This window comes from Loxodonta africana, chromosome 24 (assembly GCF_030014295.1).
Source record: "Loxodonta africana isolate mLoxAfr1 chromosome 24, mLoxAfr1.hap2, whole genome shotgun sequence".
In the NCBI taxonomy this organism is placed as follows: Eukaryota; Metazoa; Chordata; class Mammalia; order Proboscidea; family Elephantidae; genus Loxodonta; species Loxodonta africana.
In genome coordinates, this window is record NC_087365.1 from 32,135,426 (window position 1) to 32,161,198 (window position 25,773).

Genomic DNA, 25,773 nt, shown 5'->3' on the forward strand with positions numbered 1-25,773 from the left:
TCTCTTCAGGATTCTGGCCCCTCAAGATCTGGCTGCCATGTTAGCTCTCCACCGCCTTCAAACTTCATCAGATTTTGTCTAGCTTTTTTTCTAGTTATTCCCTGCGGGCTGGTAGTCTATGACAAGCTATTCTACCATTAATGGAAGTGGAAAATTTGAGTGTGTCTTTTTGATTGTTTTATTTTCAATTTGGGATTATTTCAGATGACAGCTTTTCATGTAATTGGATTTACTTCTACCGTTTTATTTTACACATATGCTTGTTATGCTTTTTCTTTGCCCTGTTCCCTCTTTCTGCATCTTATTGTCTCTACCCTGTCCCCTCCTTACCAGTTTGGAAAACAATATGCATTTTCTTATGATTTTAGTGTTTAACTTTGAATTTTTATTATCTGTGCTGAACATTGTATTCTTTTAAGAAAGACTAAAGTTAACATCTTCACTTTTCTCAGGATCAAGGCAAGGACCTGCGTAAGCAAGCTTTAACTTCTTTTGAACTTCCCCTTCCTGCGTTCCATATTTTTGCGTAATATTCTACCTGTTTTTAAAATACAGAGAATATATTTTTTATAGGCAATACTTATAAAAATTTATGAAAATATTTTATCAATTTTTTGATCATTATTTCTTCTTGCATTTTATTCCAAGGCTTAATTTTCTTTTTCCTGGAGTACATACTTTAATGGTTCTTCCACCAAGACACTGAAAATATTAAACTCTCTTGGTCTTTGTATCTTTAAAAAATGTCTTTATTTCACTCTTGCTCTCAAATAATGGTTTAGGTGGTATCATGGATTGAAATGTGTCCCCCCAAAATGTGTGTCTGTTTGGCTAGGCCGTATTCTCAGTATTGTGTGCTTATCTACCGTTTTGTGATTTGATGTGATTTTCCTGTGTGTTGTAAATCTTATCTTTATGATGTTAATGAGGCAAGATTAGAGGCAGTTATGTTAATGAGGCAGGACTCCGTCTACAGTATTAGGTTGTATGTTGAGTCAATCTCTTTTGAAATATAAAAGGGAAAAGAGAGCAGAGAGGAGGGGGACCTCATGCCATCAAGAATGAAGAACCAGGAGAAGAAGGACCATGTCCTTTGGACCCAGGGTCGCTGCACTGAGAAGGTTCTGGACCAGGGGAAGATTGATGACAAGCACCTTCCCCTAGAACCTATGGAGAGAGAAAGCCTTCCTTGGGAGCTGACTTTGGACTAAATTTGGACTTCTAGCCTCCTAAACTGTGAGAGAATAAACTTCTGTTTGATAAAGCCATCCACATGTGGTATTTCTGTTACAGCAGCACTAGATAACTAAGACAGATGGTGTGGTGAAATGAGTTCTTTAAGTGGCCTTTTGCCTTGGTTCTTAGGAAAAATAACTTGAGAGATTTTACCTAAAAGATCTAAGGAGTTACTTTTGTCCTAGTTTCTACCCCAGAGGGTTTGTTTTTTTGTCCAGGCTGATTGACATTTCTTGAATAAGCTGTAAACAAGATGGTTTGATAATTTTTGCCTCACCCTGGGCTGTACCCTGCCCTGTGATTGGTATGTGCCTTGCAGGGATTGGTCAGTAGGCTATGCAAATGAAGTATCTGTAGACTACTATGCAAATGAAGTATCTGTGGCCTACGAGAGGGGATTGGTTAGTTGGTGGCCCCCCTGCTGGGAGGGGCCATGCCTTGAAATTGACAAGGAGTTGTGTATATATGGAGGAGCCCTAGTGGTACAGTGGTTAAAGGGCTGAGCTGTTAACTGAAAGGTCAGTGGTTGGAACCCACCAGCTGCTCCGTGGGAGAAAGATGTGGCTGTTTGCTTCGGTAAAGATTTACAGTCTAGGAAATCCTATGGGACAGTTCTAATCTGTCCTATAGGGCCACTGTAAGTCAGAATTGGGTTTGTGTTTATATATATATATGCAGCAAGCCCCACAGAGGTTTTTCAGACAGGAAGAAGCAGAAGAGAAGCAGAAGGAAGAAAGAAGAAGCAGAGAGAGAGAAAGAGAGGAGGCAAGGAACCTCCTAAAAGAGCTGTAACATGGGTCAAGGGCTGTAACACTGAAGACAGTGAGAGGCCTGGAAGGGGCCCAGTGGCAGAGTTAGTGGTAACAGACCCCTCAGGGGTCCGAGAGGAGGCCTGGACAACCAGGAGGAGCTGAGAGAGCTGTCCTGCACTGAAGAAGGGAGCCGTTGCTTACATGCTTTCTGATCCTGATCCTGAGTTGTAGCCTGTTACTTCCTTAATAAAACACTTAACTATATGTATGATCTTTGAGTTCTGTGTGGCCATTGCAGCCGATTATCAAACACAGCAAAGAAGTAGAGCGTGCTGTGGGGAGGACGGCTGGTGTCAGAATTGGTGAAAGGGTTGGAGGGTAAAGGTATGTCTGACCTGCACATTGGGCTGATGGTAATTCTCATTCCCTCTGAAGTTAGATGGTTCTGATGCTACTACTACTACCATTTTACAGGTGAATACAGAATTCTGAGTTGAAGATGATTTTCTATTACATTCTGGTGTAATGTTTAAAACAAATCTGTGGCCAGCGTGGTAGTAGTTCCTTTAGAGGTAATCAAGCTTTTTCTCCAGTAGCTTTTATGATTATCACTTTATCCTAGCTATTTTGAAGTTTGACTACAGTTTGTGTAGGTATGAATTTATCTCTCTGGCCTAGTGTGATTTAAAAATTTTAAGCCTTTTAAGTCTTCAATTCAGCAACATTCTCAGCCATTATCTCCAAGTAACACCTCTGCTGGAATGCCTTTGAGAGATATATTGGAATTTGTTATTTTGTCTTCTCTGACTCTTGCCTTCTCTTTCATATTTCCTATATTGTTGATCTATATGCTGTATTTTGGGTGATAATAGTTTTATTTCCCAACTTATTTGTTATCTCTTTAGGTGTGCCTAGCTACTGTTGTGTTTTTAAAAACTCACTGACTTCTCAGTAGCTTCACTAAGGTATAATGTATACACTATACTTCACTTATTTTTAAGTGTACAGTTGGATGAGTTTTAGTAAATTCATACAGTTTTCCCCTCAATTGTATATCTGGTCTGGGTCCTCTAAGGGGCTTTTTGGTTTCAAATCACTATCTCTCATATACTTCTGGGTTCCCTTTTCATTTCTGGCACTTGGATATTTGCTTTTCTTGCTTCGGAGCTAGGTTGTATATTAAAAACAAGCTCTTTTTCTCTCCACAGTCAATATTTCAGTATGTTTAGAGTGAAGTGGGTGTTGGAGTGTATATGTGTGTTTATCTGATTTGCTATCTTGACTGGACCTATATTTATTTTTCTCCCAATTGGTGACAAAGGACCACTGCCTTCAGATGCCACATTTTAATTTAGTCCTTGATAGAATTTTATTGTGTTATGGCCAGGGATTCTCAAATACCCAAAGCCTTCTTTGTCCTAGACACCCATCCTCCCACAAGGGGAAGTGGCCAGTGAGAAATGAAAATACCACTTACCAAACCCAAATCTTATCACAGCTGGGCACTGGAGACAAGAGATGAGAGCACTCACGCACACTCCTCTGTGTGCTTCCTCCATGTGCATTTAAACAAGTGATCCCATTCACTAACAAATGTGGCCCACACAGTATTCTAGAGTCCAGCCTGTTCAGATAAGCAAATGATCTGTTCTTGGAGAGGACCCAAGAAGAGCTTGAGAAGAAGGTTGAGAGCCTTCCTTCTCTCTCCAAACACCAACCATCTGTCTTCTGCTCGGTGTCCTGACCTCACACAGAGGTACATACTGTCAGCCTATAAGAAGAGAGGGAAAATGGTTGTTTCTCTATTTTTCTGTTTTAAAGAAGCTTTGAACCTATCTATGTCCCTATATTTAAATGTGTTTCTTGTAAGCAGCATATAATTGCATCCTTTTTATTCATTTCTCACTGATAATCTTTGTCTTTTAATTGGATGCTTAGTCCATTTAAATACAATGTAATTATTTATACCTCAGGTTTGAGTCTGCCATCTGGATACTTGTTTTCTGTGTACCTTATCTGTTATTTGTTCTTTTATTCTTCCTTTTCTGCCTTCTTTGGAATAATGAAGTGTTTAAAAAATTATTCTGTTTTTCTACTCCATTGGGTTTGTAAGTGTTCTTTTTTTTAAAAAAAAAATTTATTATGCTCTAAGTGAAAGTTTACAAATCAGGTCAGTCTCTGATACAAAAATTTATATATACCTTGGTATCTACTCCTAGTTGTTCTCCCCCTAATGAGACAACACACTCCTTCTCTCTACCCTGTATTTCCATGTCCATTCAGCCAGCTTCTGTCCCCCTCTGCTCTCTCATCTCTCCCCCAGACAGGAGCTGCCCACATAGTCTCATGTGTCTACTTGATCCAAGAAGCTCGCTCCTCACCAGTATCATTGTCTATTTTATAGTCCAGTCCAATCCCTGTCTAAAGAGTTGGCTTTGGGAATGGTTCTGATCCTGGGCTAAAAGAAGGTCTGGGGATCATGATCTCCCAGGTCTTTCTAGTCTCAGTCAGACCATTAAGTCTGGTCGTTTTGTGAGAATTTGAGGTCTGCATCCCACTGCTCTCCTGCTCCATCAGGGATTCTCTGTTGTGTTCTTTGTCAGGGCAGTCATCCGTTGTAGCCAGGCACCATCTAGTTCTTCTGGTCTCAGGCTGATGTAGTCTCTGGTTTATGTGGCCCTTTCTGTCTCTTGGGCTCATAATTACCTTGTGTCTTTGGTATTCTTCATTCTCCTTTGCTCCAGATGGGTTGAGACAAATTGATGCATCTTAGATGGCCACTTGCTAGCATTTAAGACCCTAGACACCACTCTCCAAAGTAGGATGCAGAATGTTTTCTTAATAGATTTTAGTATGCCAGTTGACCTAGATGTCCCCTGAAACCATGGCCCCCAAACCCCTGCCCCAGCTACACTGGTCTTTGAAGCATTCAGTTTATTCAGGAAACTTCTTTGCTTTTGGTTTAGTCCAGTCATGCTGACTTCTCCTGTATTGTGTGTTGTCTTTCCCTTCACTGAAAATGGTTCTTGTCTACTATCTAATACGAGAAGCTGGACCGTATGAAGAAAACGGGGCATCAGGATTGGAGGAAGACTCATTAACAACCTGCATTATGCAGATGACACAACCTTGCTTGCTGAAAGTGAAGAGGACTTGAAGCACTTACTAATGAAGATCAAAGACCACAGCCGTCAGTATGGATTACACCTCAACATAAAGAAAACGAAAATCCTCACAACTGGACCAATGAGCAACATCATGATAAACGGAGAAAAGATTGAAGTTGTCAAGGATTTCATTTTACTTGGATCTACAATCATCAGCCATGGAAGCAGCAGTCAAGAAATCAAGAGACACATTGCACTGTGCAAAGGACCTCTTCAAAGTGTTGAAGAGCACTTTAAGACTTGAAGACTAAGGTGTGCCTGACCCAAGCCATGGTATTTTCAATCGCATCATATGCATGTGAAAGCTGGACAATGAATAAGGAAAACCAAAGAAGAATTGACGCCTTTGAATTGTGGTGTTGGCGAAGACTATTGAATATACCATGGACTGCCAAAAGAATGAACAAACCTGTCTTAGAAGAAGTACAACCAGAATGCTCCTTAGAAGCACGGATGGCAAGACTGCGTCTTACATACTTTGGATATTTTGTCAGAAGGGATCAGTCCTTGGAGAAGGACATCATGCTTGGCAAAGTACAGGGTCAGCGGAAAAGAGGAAGACCCTCAACGAGGTGGATTGACACAGTGGCTGCAACAGTGAGCTCAAGCATAACAACAATTTTAAGGATGGCGCAGGACCGGGCAGTGTTTCGTTCCGTTGTGCGTAGGGTCACTATGAGTCAGAACCAACTCAAGGGCACCTAACAACAACACTATCTAATTAGTGAATACACCTCTCCATCCCTCCTCCCCACTCTATAACCATCAAAGAATATTTTCTTCTCTGTTTAAACAATTTTTTGAGTTCTTATAATAGTGGTCTCATACAATATTTGTCCTTATGCAACTGACTAATTCATTCAGCATAATGCCTTCCAGATTCCTCCATGTTATGAAATGTTTCATGGATTCATCATTGTTCCTTATCCATGCACAGTATTCCATTGTGGGAATATACCATAATTTATTTATCCATTCATCTGTTGATGGTCACTTTGGTTGCTTCCATCGTTTTGCTCTTGTAAACAGTGCTGCAATGAACATGGGTGTGCATATATCTATTCGTGTAAAGGTTCTTATTTCCCTAGGATATATTCCAAGGGGTGGGATTGCTGGATCGTAGGGTAGTTCTATTACTAGCTTTTTAAGGAAGCGCCAAATCGATTTCCAAAGTGGTTGTAACATTTTACATTCCCACCAGGAGTGTATAAGTGTTCCAGTCTTTCCACAACGTCTCCAACATTTATCATTTTGTGTTTTTTGGATTAATGCCAGCCTTGTTGGAGTGAGATGGAATCTCATTGTCGTTTTGATTTGCATTTCTCTAATGGCTAATGATCATGAGCATTTTCTCATGTATCTGTTAGCCATTTGAATGTCTTCTTTGGTGAAGTGCCTGTTCTTGTCCTTTGCCCATTTTTTAATAGGGTTGTCTTTTTGTTGTTGAGTTTTTACAGTATCATGTAGATTTTAGAGATTAGATGCTGATCGGATATGTCACAGCTAAAAATTTTTTCCTGGTCTGTAGGTAATCTTTTTACTCTTTTGGTGAAGTTTTTGGATGAGCGTAGGTGTTTGATTTTTAGGAGCTCCCAGTTATCTTTTTCTTCTGCATTGTTAGTAATGTTTTGTATGCTTCTTATGCCGTGTGTTGGGGCTCCTAGCATTGTCCTTATTTTTCTTCTATGATCTTTATCATTTTAGATTTTATATTTAGGTCTTTGATCCATTTTGAGTTAGTTTTTGTGCATGGTGTGAGGTATGGGTCTTGTTTCATTTTTTTGCAGATGGATATCCAGTTATGCCAGCACCATTTTGTAAAGAGACTGTCTTTTCCCCATTTAACTGACTTTGGGCCTTTGTCAAATATCCGCTGCTCATATATAGATGGATTTATGTCTGGATTCTCAATTCTGTTCCACTGGTCTATGTATCTGTTGTTGTACCAGTACCAGGCTGTTTTGACTGCTGTGGTGGTATAATAGGTTCTAAAATTAGGTAGTGTGAGGCCTCCCACTTTGTTCTTCTTTTTCAGTAATGCTTTACTTATCTGGGGCCTCTTTCCCTTCCATATGAAGTTGGTGATTTGTCTCTCCATCTCATTAAAAAATGTCTTTGGAATTTGGATCAGAATTGCATTGTATCTATAGATCTTTTTTGGTAGAATAGACATTTTTACAATGTTGAGTCTTCCTATCCATGAACAAGGTATGTTTTTCCACATATGTAGGTCTCTTTTGGTTTCTTGCAGTAGTGTCTTGTAGTTTTCTTTGTGTAGGTCTTTTACATCTCTGGTTAGATTTATTCCTAAGTATTTTATCGTCTTGGGGGCTACTGTAAATGGTACTGATTTGGTGATTTCCTCTTTGATGTTTCCTTTGTTGGTGTAGAGGAATCCAACTAATTTTTGTATGTTTATATTGTATCCTGATGCTCTGCTGAACTCTTCTATTAGTTTCAGTAGTTTTCTTGAGGATTCTTTAGGGTTTTCTGTGTATAAGATCACATCATGTATAAATAGAGATACTTTTACTTCTTCCTTACCAATCTGGATGCCGTTTATTTCTTTATTTAGCCTAATAGCTCTGGCTAGGACCTCCAGCACAATGTTGAATAAGAGTGGTGGTAAAGGACATCCTTGTCTGGTTCCCGTTCTCAAGGGGAATGCTTTCAGAATCTCTCCATTTAGGATGATGTTGGCTGTTGGCTTTGTATAAATGCCCTTTATTATGTTGAGGAATTTCCCAATTTTGCTGAAAGTTTTCATCGTGAATGTGGGTGCTGGACTTTTGTCAAATGGCTTTTCTGCATCAGTTGATGAGATCATGTGGTTCTTATCTTTTATTTTATTTACACGATAGGTTACATTGATTGTTTTGCTAATGTTGAACCATCCCTGTATACCTGGTATGAATCCCACTTGGTCATGATGAATTATTTTTTTGATATGTTGTCAAATTCTACTGGCTAGAATTTTGTTGAGGATTTTTGCATCTAAGTTCATGAGGGATATAGGTCTGTAATTTTCTTTTTTTGTGGTGTCTTTACCTGGTTTTCGTATCAGGGATATGGTGGCTTCATAGAATGAGTTTGAGAGCATTCCGTCCTTTTCTACGCTCTGAAATACTTTTAGTAGTAGTGGTGTTAATTCTTCTCTGAAAGCTTGGTAGAACTCTCCAGTGAAGCCATCAGGGCCAGGGCTTTTTTTGTTGTTGTTGTTGTCAGGAGTTTTTAATTACCTTTCCAATCTCTTCTTTTGTTATGGGTCTATTTAGTTGTTCTGTTTGTGTTAGTTTAGGTAGGTAGTGTGTATCTAGAAATTTATCCATTTCTTCTAGGTTTTCAAATTTGTTAGAGTACAATTTTTTGTAGTAATCTGATAAAAAAATCTGATAGCATTCTTTTAATTACAGTTGGGTCTGTTGTGATATCGCCCATTGCATTTCTTATTCGGGTTATTTGCTTCCTCTCCTGTTTTTCTTTTGTCAGTTTGGCCAATGGTATATCAACTTTGTTAATTTTTTCAAAGAACCAGCTTTGGTCTTTTTAACTCATTCAATTGTTTTTCTGTTCACTATTTCATTTAATTCTGGTCTAATTTTTATTATTTGATTTCTTCTGGTGCCTGAGGGTTTCTTTTGTTGCTCTCTTTCTATTTAAGTTGTAGAGATAATTCTTTGATTTTGACCCTTTCTCCTTTTTGTATGTGTGCATTTATTGCTACAAATTGACCTCTGAGCATTGCTTTAACTGTGTCCCAAAGGTTCTGATAGGAAGTATTTTCATTCTTATTGGATTCTATGAATTTGTTTATTCCATCCTTGATGTCTTCTATAACCCAGTCATTTTTGAGCAGGGTATTGTTCAGTTTCCAAGTGTTTGATTTCTTTTCCCTGCTTTTTCTGTTATTGATTTCTAGTTTTATGGCTTTATGGTCAGAGAAGATGCTTTATAATGTTCCAATGTTTTGGATTCTGTTAAGGCTTGCTTTATGACCTAATATTTGACATATTCTAGAGAATGTTCCATGAGCATTGGAAAAGAAAGTATACTTGGTTGCTGTTGGGTGGAGTGCTCTGTATATGTCTACGAGGTCAAGTTGGTTGATTGTGGCATTTAGATCTTCCGTGTCATTATTGAACTTCTTTCTGGATGTCCTGTCCTTCACTGAAAGTGTTGTGTTGAAGCCTCCTACTGTTATTGTGGAGTTGTCTATCTCAGTTTTCAGTGCTGTTAGAGTTTGTTTTATGTATCTTGAAGCCTGTCATTAAATATTTAATATGGTTATATCCTCCTGGTATATTTTCCCTTTAATCATTACATAGTGTCCTTCCTTACCCTTTGTGGTAGATTTAACTTTAAAGTCTGTTTTGTCAGAAATTAATATTGCCAATTCTCTTTTTTGATTGTTGTTTGATTGATATATATATTTTTCCACCCTTTGAGTTTTAGTTTGTTTGTGTCTTTAAGTCTAAGTTGTGTCTCTTGTAGGCAGCATATAGACGGATCATGTTTTGTTTTTTTTAATCCATTCTGCTACCCTCTGTCTCTTTATTGGTGCATTTAGTCCATTTACATTCAGTGTCATTATGGATAGGTATGAGTTTAGTGCATCATTTTGATGTCTTTTTTGTGTGTTGTTTTATATATTATTTTTTCATCTTATTTGTTATTGTTGGTTTTGTTTTTGCTGAGACTTTATGTTTTTCTTTTATTTTATTTTGATGTATAGGATTGTTAGTCTCCTTTGTGGTTACCTTAATACTTAGCCCTATTTCTCCAAGTTTAAACCTAACTTTTATTTCTTTATATTCCCTTGACCTCCTCTCTGTATGAAAGATGCATGACTCCATTTTTTTAGTCCCGCTTTATTGTTTTAATGTCGCCATCTTTTACATAATGACACCATTGTTTCCCTGTTTTGAGCTTTTTTTAAATCTTGATTTGTTTTTTTAATTTCCCTGTCTGGGTTGATATCTCGTTGCTCTGTCCTATGTTCTAGTCATGGGTTGATATTTGATATTGTTGATTTTCTAACCAGAGAAGTCCCTTTAGTATTTCTTGTAGTTTTGGTTTGGTTTTTACAAATTCCCTAAACTTCTGTTTATCTAGAAATGTCCTAATTTGCTTTCATATTTGAGAGACAGCTTTGCTGGATATATGATTCTTGGATGGCAATTTTTTTCCTTCAGTGCTTTATATAAGACATCCCATTTCCTTCTTGCCTGCATGGTTTCTGCAGAGTAGTCTGAGCTTATTCTTATTGACTCTCCTTTGTAGGCGGCTTTTCGTTTATCCCTAGCCGCTCTTAAAATTCTCTCTTTATCTTTGGTTTTGGCAAGTTTGATTATATGTCTTGGTGACTTTCTTTTGAGATCTACCTTATGTGGGGTTTGATGAGCATCTTGGATATCATCTCCTTTTTCACAATATCAGGGAAGATTTCTGCCAACAAATCTTCCAGAATTCTCTCTGTATTTTCTGTTATCTCTCCCTGTTCTGGTACTCCAGTCACTCATGGGTTATTTCTCTTGAGAGAATCCCACATGACCCTTAGGGTTTCTTAATTTTTTTAAATTCTTTTATCTGATTTTTCTTCAAATATATTGGTGCCATGTGTTTATCTTCAGTCTCACTAATTTTGCTTTCCACTTCCTCAATTCTGCTCCTCTGACTTTCTATTGAGCTAATTCTGTAATTTTATTGTTAATCTTCTGAACTTCTGATTGCTATCTCTCCATAGATTCTTGCAGCCTATTAAATTTCTCATTATGTTCTTGAATAACCTTTTTAATTTCTTAAACTGCTGTATCTGTGCATTCTTTGGCTTGTTCTCCATTTTGCCTGATTTCCTTCCTGATCTCTTGAAGAGTTCTGTATATTAATCTTTTGTATTCTACATCTGGTAGTTCCAGGAATAAATCTTCATCTGGAGGATTCCTCGATTCTTTGTTTTGAGAGCTTGTTGAAGCAGTCATGGTCTACTTCTTTATGTGATTTGATATCGACTGTTGTCTCCAAGCCATCTTTAATTTACCGTATTAATTTATTTTATGTTTGCTTACTGTATCCTAGCTTCTTGCTTTGTTTTGTTTTGATATGCCCAGATAGGCTGCTCGAGTGAGCTAGCTTGATTATTTTCACCTTTGAAGCTCTAACGTTCTGTCACCAGATGGCTAGAGCTGTTACCAGGTATATGAGCCTAGGAGTCCATTAGCTTTTCTTGTATGGATTCATCTCAGGTGTTCAGATAGTTGGTCATCAGGTGTGTGGTACAGGCTCTGTCCTACAGTCTTAGGGGACAGGGGTGATTGATGTAGGCTCAGGTATCTGGTTGCAGCAGGGGGCACATTCTGAACAAGGCAGGGACCTGACAACCATCCCCTGAGTGTCTGTGAGGAAAGCACATCCCCCCCTAGAGCACACAGGTGGGTAGGTCCTGCAGCTGGACCATGGGCAGCCAATGCTTTTGGTTGTAAGGACTGGGAAGCACCACTTATCCTTGGACCTCTGCTGTGGGTGTCTAGGTACAGCATGTGGAGCCACCAGTCCTCAATCCCCTGATGTGGGTAGGTGGGGACCCTGTATAATAGGCAACGCAGTGTCAAACATCAAAAACCCACCTCTTCACCACGCAGATGAGACCGCTCAAGTCAGATCTCAAGCACATACGCACCGTTGCCATCAAGGGCTTAATCTCCTGAAATGGGCCAACACAGGTCCGTGCAGGGGTGAAAGGTGTTCAAAGTCTGTGGACTGTTTGTGCCTGGACAGGAGCCGCTTCTATTCTGAGCTTCTCAGCTTAGTGGAGCTGGCAGATTATCATTTCCCCCAGTTGTTAATTTAGTCCTACTCCAAGACTGGGAGAATGGTTCAGGTTGTGCAGCAGGTCCTATCTCAGGCCCAGGGAAATTGACAGCCACTGAAGGCAGCTTGGGGCTGGGGGCGCAGTAAAATAAATACAAGTACTTAGTTTTTGCCGTGAGCACTGTTATTCTCTGGTTCCAGAGGTGTGAGTAGACTGTGTGGCTCACCGTCTCTCCCTGAGGAAACCACGTCCCAAATGCTACCACCACGCTGCGGTCACTCCAGGGGATCATGCCTGAGGGACGCAGGTTCCCACCGAGTCAGGTCCAGCAACTTCTCGCCACTTATGAAACGTGTCTCCCTCCCCCTGCTGCTCAGTCCAATTTCCTAACTTTGCCTTTGATGTTCAGGGCTCCTAGCTTATCATATATATAATTGTTTCACTTGTTTTTTCGGGTCTTTATTGTCAGAGGGATGACTGGAAGCGTCTGACTACTCCACCATCTTGGCCCTGCCCCATTACCATTGTCATTTTATACATAATCTACTTGAAGCTTGACAGAGGATCATTCAGACATTGCCTGTCTCACTCTATACTTGGGGCAGTATGTTTTAGGCCTATGCTACAGGTATCTCCTGGGCCTGGTATATGATTATTCCAGATATTGAGTATCCAGTGTAATGCTTAGCATATGGTGGGCACTCAATATTTAGTTAGATATATGGGCTGGTAATGGGTGTAAGGGGTCACTGGCTGCCTCTTGAGGATGGAGGGTGAGGGGCAGGGGGGCAGAGGAGGGGGGCATGCCAGTCCTCGTTACTGAGCAGGTTCTGGTTAAATCTCAGGGACGTTTGGCTTGAGTGTTTGGAGTAGACTGCAGGATGCCACGCTGGGTAGTGAGCACGAACAAGATGAGATGGCTGCCTCCAAGGATGCCATTCCGAAGGTCTCCAAGCTGGAGTTTCAGTGAGTTATTCCAGCCCACCCGGTGTCCTCTGGGCTGGAGAGGGGGATGCTGAGAGTTTCCCCAGGTCCCAGGAAGCCTGAATCTGGGTGGGTGGTCCTGAGCGTGGTGGGTGAGGGCCCTCAGAAAGCTGGAGACTCAAGACCTGCAGGCAACTTTACTCCACAGATGGCATCTATGGCTTGAGGCCCTGTTCTACCTCAGCTTAATTGAAAGATTGAACAGTAAAAGGGGGGAAATACAAAAACCTAAGTTCTTAGATTGGGTCCAGCCCAGAGCAAGGCTCATATTTTCCAGGGAAGGCTTCCCTGCAGAGGCCGTTTCTAAGTAGCTAGAGGCCCCTTCACAGAGCTCTGGTTCTGAGCACACACTTGTGCTCTTTCCTTGATTCATGAGGAAGAGCAGGCTGCTTTCTACTTGCTCCTTCCCCTGCAAGTTCCTTCCCAATCTACACACCACCCTCATTCCTGACCAAGTCTCAAATAATTTTAGTTCATTCAAAAATATTTATTGAGATCCTGCTGACTGCCAGACCCTGTGCCAGGTCCTAGAGATCTAACATAATACAGACACTGGTCCTGCCTCAGAGAACCCACAGTTCACTAGGAGAGACGGACATGCAAACTCATCACTGCAGTTCTATGTGATAAGTGATGGAAGTATGAAGAACAGCAATGGCTCAGAGGATAATCCACCTGATTGGGTAGATCAAATAAGGAAGGTGTCATAGGAGAGAGATTCTGGAATTCTGTTTTGATTTATAAGTAGGAGTTTGCCAGGCACCCACAGAGTCTTTGTGGCTCCTATGCTGCCGGTCAGGGATACATCTTGACAGTCCTGTGGAGGGATCTCAAACAGATTGGAGGTAGGGTTTCCTAGGAAGGAGAGGATGTTTATATATTCTACAAGATGAGGTTCAGGTAAGGTTAACATGGAATGGGTAGATTGAAGGGGTGTCAGGCCTCCACGGAGGAGAGCTCAGGGTGGTGGGAATGGTTGCAGGACTTGGCTGGGGGCTAGCTTAATGTGGGCTTTGCTAACGTTAATTGAACATTTCCTCAATGATGGGCCCTGGGCAATATGGCTGTGAGGTAGGGATAAAAAGGTTGGAGAGAATCAGGCCTAGGATGGGGAGACCCTCTTGGGGTTTCTGTGAGGGCCACCCTACCTTCTGGGGGGAGGAGATCTTGTAAAGGAAATACCCTCATGGCAGGGAGGAGCGGGATCTTGCTGAGGCCCTGGCCTACCAGCGGCGGGAGCAGGTGGTACTGATGAACTTCCTGCATGGGAAGGAAGACACAGAGGCTGAGGCCTGGGCCAAGCTGCAGAGGATGGCCATGATGTCACCTTGGGCTAGAGAGCACTCCCCAGAAGACATCGAGAACAGCTGGCGCAACTGGGAGTCCAAGGATAAGCAGGTTAGACTGGTGGAAGATGTATGTGTGGCGGGGAATGAGGGCCCCAAGTCTCAACCCTGAGCCTTCACTCTGGCCTGTGACTCCTGCAGGTGAGCAAAGTCTTGGGAACTGCATATAAGCCCAAGGAACGGTTGCGGAGTCCCGAGCTTCTGTCCACCGATATGCAGTATGCCTGCATAAAGCAGCAGGTAAGGCAGGGTCAGTGGCTCCCCAAGATGCTGGGGCTGTAGCCATCTCCACCAGGGGCCACCCTTGTGTCCACGTGGCCCCTGAGTCGGGGTGACAGGAACATCCACCCTTTAACAGGATTCTGGGCTACAGAGAGTCCTGGGATGTAGCTGGTCTGGCTAGCTGGTTTGGCAAGACCCTGGTCGAGGTCACAGAGACAGGTTTTGTTTTTAAGGATAAACCTCACTGGGTCTGTGGGAGTAAGTCCTCCTTGGGCCTGTGCCTGTCTGTAGCCTTCGAAGCACTTACCGTGTATTCTGCAGCTACTCATTTGCTTACTAGTGTATTTACGGCCCATGTTTGTGTGCCCACTACTGTGGGTTACTCAAGAGCAAAACATAGGGTCTCGTGGTGCAAGGCACACAGCAAGTAAGTGATGAGTGAGTGGAAGGAGAGTGGCTCTCCTTGGGGTGTGAAAGAGGGAAAGGCCAAGTTGAAGTCCCACTGTGACTTCTGCTTGGGCAGATCCCAACTTCTCCCAACCTTGTTTTCTTTGTGTTCCATAGAGGGATTATGGGGGCTCCCCACGCTCCCCCAGTGGTGGGGACTAGAAATAAGCAAGATAATGCAAAGGCCACTTCCTCATAGGACTTCTCGGTCCAGGCTGGGGAGACGGTGGTGGAGAGGGGTTGCTCGCTCAGTATCTCTGCCTCATTCCTGGAGGTGAGCCTCCAGCCCAGCTTGGCAATGCTCACAGAGAGGAAGGAGCATATAGGGGAGATCAGTGCCCCTGAGCCCCACTCAGGGTTCAGCTTGAGGCCTTGTTCTAAGATGGGGGACATTCCTGGTACTGATCTCACAGGTTTTGTGAGCACCAGATGAGTGTGTGTAGAGAAGGGGCTGAGGATGGGCCTGGTGCGAGTGGGCTCGCGGGTACCGCAGACTTCTTTGTTAGCAATAACCCGGTATCTGGAGACTTCTTCTTTTGCTTGGGGAGACCTCCCTGTGAGCCTATTCCTGGGTGCCCTTGACTCTGATAGGTACCCCCCATCCTATGCTCTCCTGCTCTGTCCCCCACAGATCTCACCTCCAATCTACCAAAGCTTGCACTTCAATGACCTGATGCCTACCAAGCAGCCTGACTTCTCCACGGTATTCGGAGACCAGCCGGGCCAGCGTGTTTCCATGATGCCCTACCACCTTGGAAAGGGCCTGGAGCACAACAGGGAGCAGACTGTGCCCAATCTCTGCACCAGCATGCCAGCGGCCACCTCCCTGCCTCCGTCTCACTCTCTCCCTCAGCCTCGGCCACCTCCCTAAGGCTCCGGTCCTCGCTGAGGCCCTGGTCAGCCATCGTGGCCCAGCCCACCCCTTCAGTTCTGTCCCAGGAGTCTAAGTCCATCTCACAAAGGTCAGGGACCCCTGTTTCCGTCGCCTCTGCCCTTGAGCATCACTCAGAGCCTCCAAAGGCCTCCCTTGTGTCCTCTGTGAAGAAGGGCTTCCACATGAGGTTCTGAGGTGCCCACCGCTTCTCTCCAGTCCTGCAGCAGGATGGTCAGGCTCACGGGGTCTTGCCATCGCTGGTGACACCCTGCCAGGCCCGGGGGGGGGGGCTTCCCTTGCTGCCCTCTGGCTGCTTCTCTGTGAAGCTGACTTGTCTTCTTTCTGGCTCCTTGCCAGAAATTAGGAAAAATAAATAAATTTTTTCATATGTTGGAGTCCCACAGGCAGTAAGATTGGGGTGTATGTCCAGGGCAGAGAGCCTAAGTCTCAGAGACCAGGTCACATTGCCCTGGCAAGGCCCTGGGCAGGACGCAGAGAGGACAGTCCCTCCCCCAGGAGACCTGGGTGCACTGTTTGCAGGCAACAGGCTGTAGGTCCAGGGCAGGGGCTTCGAGGCCCCATGGTGATGTGGAACGTGGGCCACGCTGCTGGGGCAAGCTGGTTGGCTCCAAAACTTGGTTTGGTCTCACAGCAAGAGCGAGGCCCAGCGGCTAATTGGCAGTGGTGGCTGTTTGGCTCCTGATCCTGCTCCTGCTCTTTCTCTGTGCCGTCAACGCCAGGCGGCCTGTGTTTACATGCTGTTTTGGCCGTTTTGAAACGGAGACCCTGAAGTGTGGTCAATAGCTCATTCTCTCAGGGCTCATGGCTCTCCACCTGGCTTGTAATCCTCTGGCCCAGAGGCACCCCTCCCAGGCCTCTGCCCAGCCACCAGCCCTCTTAATGCTGCGACATCCGTTTCTGGGTCCTCCACACACCACCTGGGGCCTGGAGCGTCAGAGCAGCCTGTCACTTCTGTGTGGCATTGACTGTGGTGCCACACTAGACGCAGGCTTCCTGAGCGCATGGGTGAGGGGGTGGGGGGATAGGTTGCAGGCCCTGCGTTCTCAGGGGTCTCTGTAACCTTCTTAGTGTCCCCACACTTGGCCCTTAGGGGTGTACATGTGGCTTCTTTCTCTCCACTCCCAGCTCCATCTCCCTTTCACACTTCACAGGGATGGAAGGACGGGCTTACCTCTTCCTCTCTGGCAGGGAGTTCCCTTACCTCCCCTCCTTCCTGGGGTCACTATTCTCTCTACACCATGGCGGAAACTCTATGATCTGAGCCTCCAAGACCAGGGGGCACTGAGGGGCTAGGGGTTATTGAGGCCAGCTACATTTGTGTCCTCCATTACAGATCCACTTAAATTATCAGGATGTTACCTGAACTGTAGGGGCCTGGAGTGCAGGAAGCGAGGCATGGAGAATGGCTCTCCTGAGGGCAGAGCTGTGAGGCTGGCCTGAGGCGTGCTGGTTAGACCTGGGTCGGAGCATCATAGCTGAGCCTCTCCGGCCCCTCTGCCCTCTTCTTGCCCAGACCCATCTGCTGGACCTTGGGTTCTTCTCAGAGGCCACTTGGCTTCCTGCTGCATTTGAGACTCGCAGTAACCCAGAAAGGTGGATGGAAAGGACTCCTGCCACCCCTCAGGCAAAGCGCTCTCAGTGCAGTCAGAGCCTCAGGTGGGCGCTTAGCTGGCTGAAGCCTTGCTCTCTCCAGGAGCCCTGGCCTGGCTGCTCCCATGGGAGGCTCCCCTCTGAGAATGCCAGATTCTGCAGGGGTGGGATCTGTAGCTGGGGTGGCCCCTTCCCTGGCAGAGCCATCAAAGCCAGGCCCAAGACAATGAGGCCTGCAGGGAGGGAGGGAATTACAGGGCCATAACCTATATACCTCACCCCTCAGGCCGTTGCTCAGTCATGCCCACTGGGAACAGTCACATGAAGGAGACCTTTTGCCATGAAGGAGGGTGCCAGGGGCCTTCCTACTTGGGGAGTTCCAGGATGAGCACTAGGAGTGCCCCAGGGGTCAGCTGCTCTAACCTCCTCATGTGTTTATTTTTTAAAATGGGAAACAGGCTCAGAGAGGGTCCTCACATGGTCACACAGCAAATTAATGACAGAAATGGGACTTGCGCCCAAGTCTTGGAAGCCCAAGACACTATTCCCCTCCCTCTGGTTAAATAGTATAATTATCACCTCATTTAACTGGGGTGCCCAGTGGGGGCACTCAGCCCTGGATGCTTGTGCCTGGGGGCCCCCTGTGATGCCTGTGCAGATATGGAAGTGAGTCACAGGGCTGGGGCAAGGGACACAGCTGGGACTGGGAAGGAGAGGCAGGCTGGGCAGGGCATGGGGCGGCTATGGCCTTCTAGGGAAAAAACTAGATCATTCTCAGCCCAGGCTTTGTTTCCAAAGCCCTCTCCTGCCCATGAGCCCATCTGAGCTGGACAACAACTTTCTTAGGCATTCAGCCCCTTTTACAGAGGGGGATAATGAGGCTCAGGGAGGGGTAAGGTTTCATAGCTAAAGCTTTGATTCGAACCCATGGTCCTTCCACCATGTCTTGCCCTGGGTGGCATCTCAGGTGGAGAACTCAGGAAGTGGGGAGGGGTGTGGATCGGTTCTGTCATTTGGTGAAGAAAACAGTGGCAGCAGGGCCAAAGCTAAGCCCAATGCAGGGACCCTCCCTCCACCCCTACCTGGCCCCAGTCCCTAGCCCAGAAGCAGAGTGAAGGAAGCTAGAGAGAGGAGCGCAGAGTGGGGCAGGGTATGGCAATGACCAGGCCTCGGGGGTTTCTTAAAGATCTCTGCACAGCTCCAACTTGGAGGGTGAACTCGATGGCAACAGGTTCGGTTTTTTGATTTTAGAGATTCAAGGTCATACTTAAGTGCCATCTGGCTGGACACAGGACAAGGAAGACCAACCTCAGTAGAAGCTTCTACCCAACTCTGGGATGCTGTCAACCCTCCTCACCTGAGCCAGCCCCAGCTAACAATAACCTGTACTGGCATTTGTCCACATGCTTTAGACTTTGGCACCTTGTAGGCACTTAATAAATAATAATAGAGGCTAGTCTCTGGCCACCAGAGCTCACAGATGGCCCCTTCAGGCAGCAGGAACCCATCTTGCAACTTCTTTACAGTTGGGGCAATCCATGGGCCCCAACAAAAGGTGAGGATGAGCTTGGCCAGTGGTAATGGAGGGCCCTCTATGTCACCTGCTGCCCACAGCCCGCTCCTCCTGGCCCAGGCCCTGCCTGGGATGTCAGGCAGACAATTCCAGAGTGTCAGAGACAGAAGGCGCTTAGAACGCAGATGGGGAAATCGAGGACAGTGTCACACAGGAAGTCAGAGTGTGTGAGAGTGAGGCTGGAGCCTGGTGTCCTGCCTCCTGCTCCATGTTCTTCCCCAGGCCCCATTCCCTCCTGTCCCAGGCTCTGTCCCCTCCTCTCAATCTGTTCTCTGCCTTTTGCACCAGTGGGCTTAAAAAATGATGTAGATTTAGCTCTTTTCTGATTCTAAAAGCACAGGCTGAGTATAGAAAATTAGGAACATACAGAAAAGCATAAAAGCCAATAAAAGCTACCCAACTCTGTCCCCCAGAGATCACTTTCGTGCATTTTCTCCTAGACTCTTTTCTGTGTCCTTATGTGCATTGTTTGGGTGCGCACACACTCATACACTCACACACACATTCACACAATCTCACACTCATGCACACATACACTGATTCACATTCATACACTCATTCCATTCAAACCCTTACATGCATAGTCCCATACTCACGCTTATACACACTCACATTCACACACTCACCTGTGATGGCTGTGCTCAGCCCCTCCCAGGGTCGTCTTCTCCAGGATCTAGACCTGCTGCCAAGTTGCTCTTGAAAGGAGCAGGAAGATGTCTGCCTATTGTTTGCCCCCTAACAATGTACTGCCAACAATCAGATAAAGGAGCAAATAGCCATTTATTTCCAGTGGAGCGGAAACCGTTTCCTGGGCTGGGCCGGGCTGAAGGGTCACAACTTCCGGCTGGCAGACCAAGGGTGGGCGTCCCTCAACAGGAGATAGGGCACAAGGGCACCAAGGGGAGTGTGGGGACAGCTCTGTCCTCAGAAGCCATCACTGGCCTCATCTGGCACCACTTCCCAAATTGTGCATTTGTTCAACATTTACTGAGTGCCTGCTGTATGCCTGACGCCATCTGGCACTGTGGACATTGGTGTGAAGAAGACTGAGCCCTTTCCTTTTGCAGAACAGGTCATTCCTCCCGAGCATGGAGACGCCTTCTCATTAGCTTACCCAATGGATTACCTTTTTGGGGCACATACTCTGTGCCAACCTTTCAACATTCAAGGGTGAGGTAGACAGGTCTCAGAGTGCAGATGCAGTGGGCACCAGGAAAGCAACCTGGGATGGCTTCCTGGAGGAGGTGGTCTTTAAGTTCAGAGTCAGCCAGGACCTTTGTGTTTGCTGTTCACTCTGCCTGAGAAGGTCTTTCCCCACACCGAATGGCCTCTCCTTCATGCTCTGTTCAAATATCCCCTCAAATGTTCTATTACCCCTACACTCTCTGGCCCTTTGCCCTGCTTTCTTATGTATTTGCATATCATTAGTGCCCTCACTCCAGAATGTCAGCTCCATGAGGACAGGACCAGGTCTGTCTGGTTCACTGCTGATACGCCTGGCATGATGCTTGGCACACAGCAGGTACTGATAACTATTTGTCCAATAAATCATAATGACCATTAGCTCAGATCTTCTGAGACCCATCCTGCCTGGTTTGAGTTAGCCTGGGTCTTCCCTCCTCTGGCACTTGTGTCATCTATTCACCTTCCTGGTGGCTGGATTTTGTATTTGTCATTCCCCAGTGGGGTGGCTGCAGACCTGGTCTCACCTGGTCTCTGAGCTCTGCCTTTGGTGGGGCTGCTGGGGAAGGGGGAACAAACTGAGGTCCCCTCTGGCTCTGGGTATCTGGGATCCTTTCCCGATTCTGTGCTGTGTGGGTCTTGAACTGGGGTCTGGAAGGATGGGCGGGCCTGGATTGGCAGATAGTGGGAATGAGGGAAGCCTTTCAGGCAAGAGGAATTGCAGGGGCAAGGGCCTGGGGGTGGGACAATGAGGAGGGTCAGGAAGGGAACATCCCCAGGGAGTCTCTGCCCCAACCTGGTCTTTTGTCTGGGAGCCAGGTTGGGGTGCATGTGTCTCTGAGGGCCTGACTGGCAGGCAGAGCCCTTGCAGGCGGTTGTGTAGCCCAGGAGGAGGTGGCAGCAGCTGGGTGTTCTGTGTGGCTGTGGCCTGAGGAGCTTCCCAAACCAGGTGGAGATCCAGAAAGGTGAGTGCCCCTTCCTCCACCCCCAGGACACGCCCCCATCCCCGGTGATGGCCAACATCTCACCCAGGCCCCTGAAGCAGCCCTGGGCTCAGAGAGGGTAAATAGCTGCCCAGGGTCGCCAGGGGACCTTTGGTATGACCACTGGTGCATGGACTTTTTGACAACGGTTTCTGAACCACTTCCGGTGGGTCTGTTTTGGGGGAAGTCTGGAAGGGACCTCTCAGCAGGGGACACAAACAGGGCCGAAGCCCCGAGGTGACAATGTGCTTGGCGTTTTTGGAGAACGATGAGGCCGGTGGGGTTCAGCAGAGTGAGCAGGGGGAGACAGGGAACGAGGGGCACGGTCCCGGAAGGGGCGGGGTCCCGCGGGGGGCGGGGTCCCGCGGGCTTTCACTGTGAGGCTCTTTTCTAAGAACGGTGGGAAGCCGGTGGGCATATTAATACAAGGCGTGATCTCACTGGCGTCTTGGGAAGCTGCCCCTCTGGCTGCTGGGAAGGGTGGGTTGTGGAGGCAGGAGTGGTCCCTGGAGACCTGTGAGGGTGGTCGGCCCGAGGGCGGCAGATCCCTGATGGCCGGTAGATGGCGTGGGGGTCTCTGAGCTGCACGGCAGAGGGGTCTGGGGCAACACTGGGTTTCTTTTCCTCAAAACTTTTTATTTCAAGAATTATATGTATATACAAAAACCCGTTGCCATCGAGTCGATTCCGACTCATAGCGACCCTATAGGACAGAGTAGAACTGCCCCGTAGAGTTTCCAAGCAGCTGGTGGATTTGAACTGCTGACCTTTAGGTTAGCAGACAAGCTCACCCGAACTCTCTCTCTCTCTCTCTCTCTCTATATATAATTTCCACAATTCTAAGGTGTATATTTTTTAAAGTTTTGTTTTTTTTAAAGCTTTTGGAAATTGGAATGTGTCTCACAATTGAAGTGCACATTCAATTCAATGTAATCCTCCCTCACCCCCATGCTTCCTAGAGTGGAAACAAAGTAGTTAGGGGGATCTCCCGTCACAGTCCTGAGTCACTTTGAAAGAGGCGGAAGAGGGGATTCTTTCCCTGGGAGAGGAGGTGGGCTTGCAGAGGGGCGCGTGTCCGCTCTGTCCGTCACTGGCTGAGCTGCTTCTGGGGTGTTGACTCCCCCACATGGCGGCACAGACAGGTAACGCAGGCTTTGGTGGCCAGACAAAGCCCGCAGGCAGGAAAGGGAGTGTGAACCGATTCAGTGGTACCGCAGGCACCACAGCCCCCCGCTCGGTGGGCTTTGTGATGGCTCCTCCCAGTCCCCAGAGACCCCTGCCTCTGACCATGGGCATTGCTCAGGGCCCAGCTGCCAGGAATCTTGGTCTGCTGAAAGGGCCTCTAGTGTCTCCACATGTTTAAGAGTGAGGGCCTGGCGGTGGGGGGGGGGGTGCTCCGCTCCAGGTTGAGGGACAGCACTCAGGGACCCCTCTCCCTTCCCCTCCAGTGGACTGGTCCTCGGCCCTGGTTATCCTCCCAGGAGGTGTGAGTCCCCGGGCCCCTGGGAGGAGTGACTCAGTTGGGTAGTGGGCCTGCCTGGTAAACAAAAACTCAGATGCTCCACCCTGAGGTGCCCCTCCTGGCTCTCCTTTCCCTGTTTGCAGGGACTGGATGGTGGAGAGCGGGGACCTGAAGAGGCCGCTGAAAGCTAGGCAGCTCCCAACGTGGAGCAAGATGGCAGGCTCCTTGGGAACCTGATTCCCATCACCAAGTGAGTTGCCCCTCTGCTCTCTGACGCCAGGCAGGTCTTCCTGGGTTCAGCCCTAATGGCCCAGGCTCTAGGACCTGGAGTGGCCAGCCTCAGGTCACACTTTGGGGCAGGGGTAGTGCCAGGACCCCTACTCAGTCTTTTGCCCTCAGCCCCACCCTTGCTTCCGTCACATCATCTCCCCCACCCAATGGCTTCCCATCCTCCAGGGGTTGGCTTGTTTCCCACCTACTCCAGGAAGGCCTCTCTGACCATCTGGGCCCCCAATCCTGGCCACCCAGGCTCCTCCCGAAGTCCTGTGGAGCCTGCCCTTCCCTCCTACTCCCCCCAGCCAGGACCTGCCTACTCCTTCTGTGTCCCCCCTACTCGCCCCCTGGCCTAGACACTCTCGTTAGACGCTCACTGGGTACCAATTGTCCCTCTTTTTTTTAAACTAAAAATAACTTTTACTTTTATTTCTTTATGGCAAAATCAACTAAGGCTCAGTCTAAAAAAAAAATAGAAGATGCCAATAAGCAAAAGCATGACAGTAAAAATATTCCACCATTGTTCATTGAGGGCTGCTATGTGCCAGGCGCTGCCTCTGCTGGATCCCATTTGCTCTGCAGCCAGCAAGGTGGATCCCACTGAACATGGCCTTTCTTAGAGACACACCATGAGGCTCAGAGAGGGATGTGATCTGTCCATCGCCACACAGCAAAGATTCAAAAAAAAACCTTGACCCCATTCCTTAGTCAGTGTTCTTTCCCCTGCTTAGTGGGTGGTGTGGAGAATGGGTGGGTGGGGAGGTGAGGGGATACAGGGAATCTGGTTGTAGAAAGCTTTGAATGCCACACTGGGAAGTCCCCTGAGGGCCACAGGGAGTTGGCTCCAGGCCCAGCCCTAGAAGGGCCCCTTATGTGGCTAGAAGAACCACATCCTTTTTGGAAAGAATTCCATCAAGATAGAGAGAACAAACAGACACTTGGCACCACCAGAGCTGGGCCCAAGAGGGCAGGAAATTGATGTGGGGGACATAGCCATGGAATAGTGCCTGCCAGCACTCCTGTGACTTCTGATAAGAACTTTGTACCTCTTCATATGGCCCAGGGGGGTGACATGTGGTGAGGGGTGCCAGGCTGAGCAGCTGCCTTCTGCAGGTGAGACACAGCCATGCCAGGTTGCAGGGCCCCCATGCCACCTGCCTCATCCTACCCTGGGGCCCACAGCTGCAGACTCCACACCTACCAGCCCTTCCTTTCCAGAACACCCCAACAAGAGCAACCCCATCACTAGAAGCCTGGCTTTAAGCTCCAGCTCTATGAGCTGCGTGGCCACATGCAGGCCACCTTCCCCTCTGAGCCTCAGGTCCGCTGGTCGCACCTCCCTGGCAGGGCTGCTGGAGGAGTGGACATAGGGTTGTACAGTGGTGAAGGGTGCTTGTAATTCGTCATTTTTATTGCTCACCCCCTTTGACTGGCCAGAGTCTGAGTGCCTCCGGGATGTCGCTGGGCGGGTCTGGGATAGTTAAGAAAGGCTGATGGGGAGCTCTGGTTTGTGAGCCCTGGAGGGTAGACAGGGCCTCCCACTCCCCTCCTTCTCACTGCAGCTCCCTGTCAAGCCTGAGGGCTCAGTGGACTCAGGGCAGTGTGGGGAGCAGAGAGGCTTACCAATGGGGGAAGGTAGGGGGGTAGCTCAGGCCCCTCCTTCCCCAGGCCACTCCCCTCCTGGAGCCCCAGCTAGAAAGCTAGTGTCTCAGAGTTTAACAGGTAACAGAGAAGGAGGTTATATGCTGGCTGCTGGGAGGCAGGCACAGCTGTGGTGGGGAGTACCCAGAGGCCCCAGAGTCTGGGCCAGTTTCCAGGCCACCTAGAGCTTCCCATGAGCCCCTGGGCCCTGTGGTCAAGAGAAGGTGTAAATGGGCTCCTTGATCCTAGGTTCCCCAGCTATGACCACGACAGACAAGTGACCAGCAGCCTGAGTCATCCCCAGAGCCCTGGGCAGGGCACAGAGACCTGAAGAATGACTGCTATGGACTGCCCACTGGCCTGGGTGCACGAGGGCCCAGAGGCGGATTTTGATTTGGAGAAATAAAGAACGTGACACTTCCCTCATCTTGTGTGAGAAGCCGTTCATAATATTACCACAGCAACGAGGCCTTCCACATGGGGTGTTGGGGGCCTCAGGTCTCTTCCAGCAGGGAGGAGGTGAGGACTAATGGCTTCCTCAAGTCCCACAGGGAGGGAGCACAGGGCATTCATAGGCCCTCACCAAAGGGCCAGTCTCTTACTGTCTGTCCAGGGGTCTCTGGGCCTAGAGCCCTAGAGCAGCAGAAGCCCCGCCTGCCTGCCCCAGCCCAGTGCGGCCTGGCCTGGCTTCCCGGGATTTAGCAGGATTAACTAAATCCTGGGTTTGAGCTGGGTTTATAAGAGGCGCCACTCTGGGGGCCTCGGGGGTGATTTGGCGCTAGGTACCTCCAGCTATGTCCTTGTAACCTCAGAGAGCTGGCTCCCACCCTGGCCAGCTACCTACTGCTCAGCTCAGTCCAGTGGGTGGACTGAGGCTTGGGCAGGTAGCCGGCCTTGTGTGTTGTGGACCTGGGACAGGGTGTGTGCGAGGGAGGGCTTGGGGCAGCCTTTGTTCTTCTGCAGATGCTGCCCTGGAAATGATCCCTCCTTGGCCGGAGCAGACCTTCCACTCCTGGGTGGAACCAGGGTCCTGTTGTGGGACTTGGGTGAGACCTGTGAACTGTAATGCACAACCCAAGTTACCATTGACCTTGGAGGATAGGGGATGTCTGTGAAGGTGCAGGTAGACGGAAGAGGGGAAACTGATGGTGAGGAAAGGGGAGCCTGAAGGTTGGGGCAGGAGGCTGAATCGCAGGTGGGGGCGCTGTTCAT

The 25,773-nt window shown here is 47.4% G+C and overlaps 1 protein-coding gene across 1 annotated transcript in view; it reads left to right on the plus strand.

The window, feature by feature from the left end:
- Nucleotides 1–16,451, plus strand: part of EFCAB8 (EF-hand calcium binding domain 8) — a 94,465-nt gene extending 78,014 nt beyond the window's left edge. Inside the window, exons 23-26 of the mRNA XM_064276422.1 lie at nt 12,809–12,929; nt 14,141–14,345; nt 14,435–14,533; nt 15,594–16,451. Coding sequence (XP_064132492.1) covers nt 12,809–12,929; nt 14,141–14,345; nt 14,435–14,533; nt 15,594–15,833 — 665 coding nt within the window. The 3' untranslated portion in view covers nt 15,834–16,451. The remainder of the gene's footprint in view (nt 1–12,808; nt 12,930–14,140; nt 14,346–14,434; nt 14,534–15,593) is intronic.
- The last annotated feature ends 9,322 nt before the right edge of the window (nt 16,452–25,773 follow it).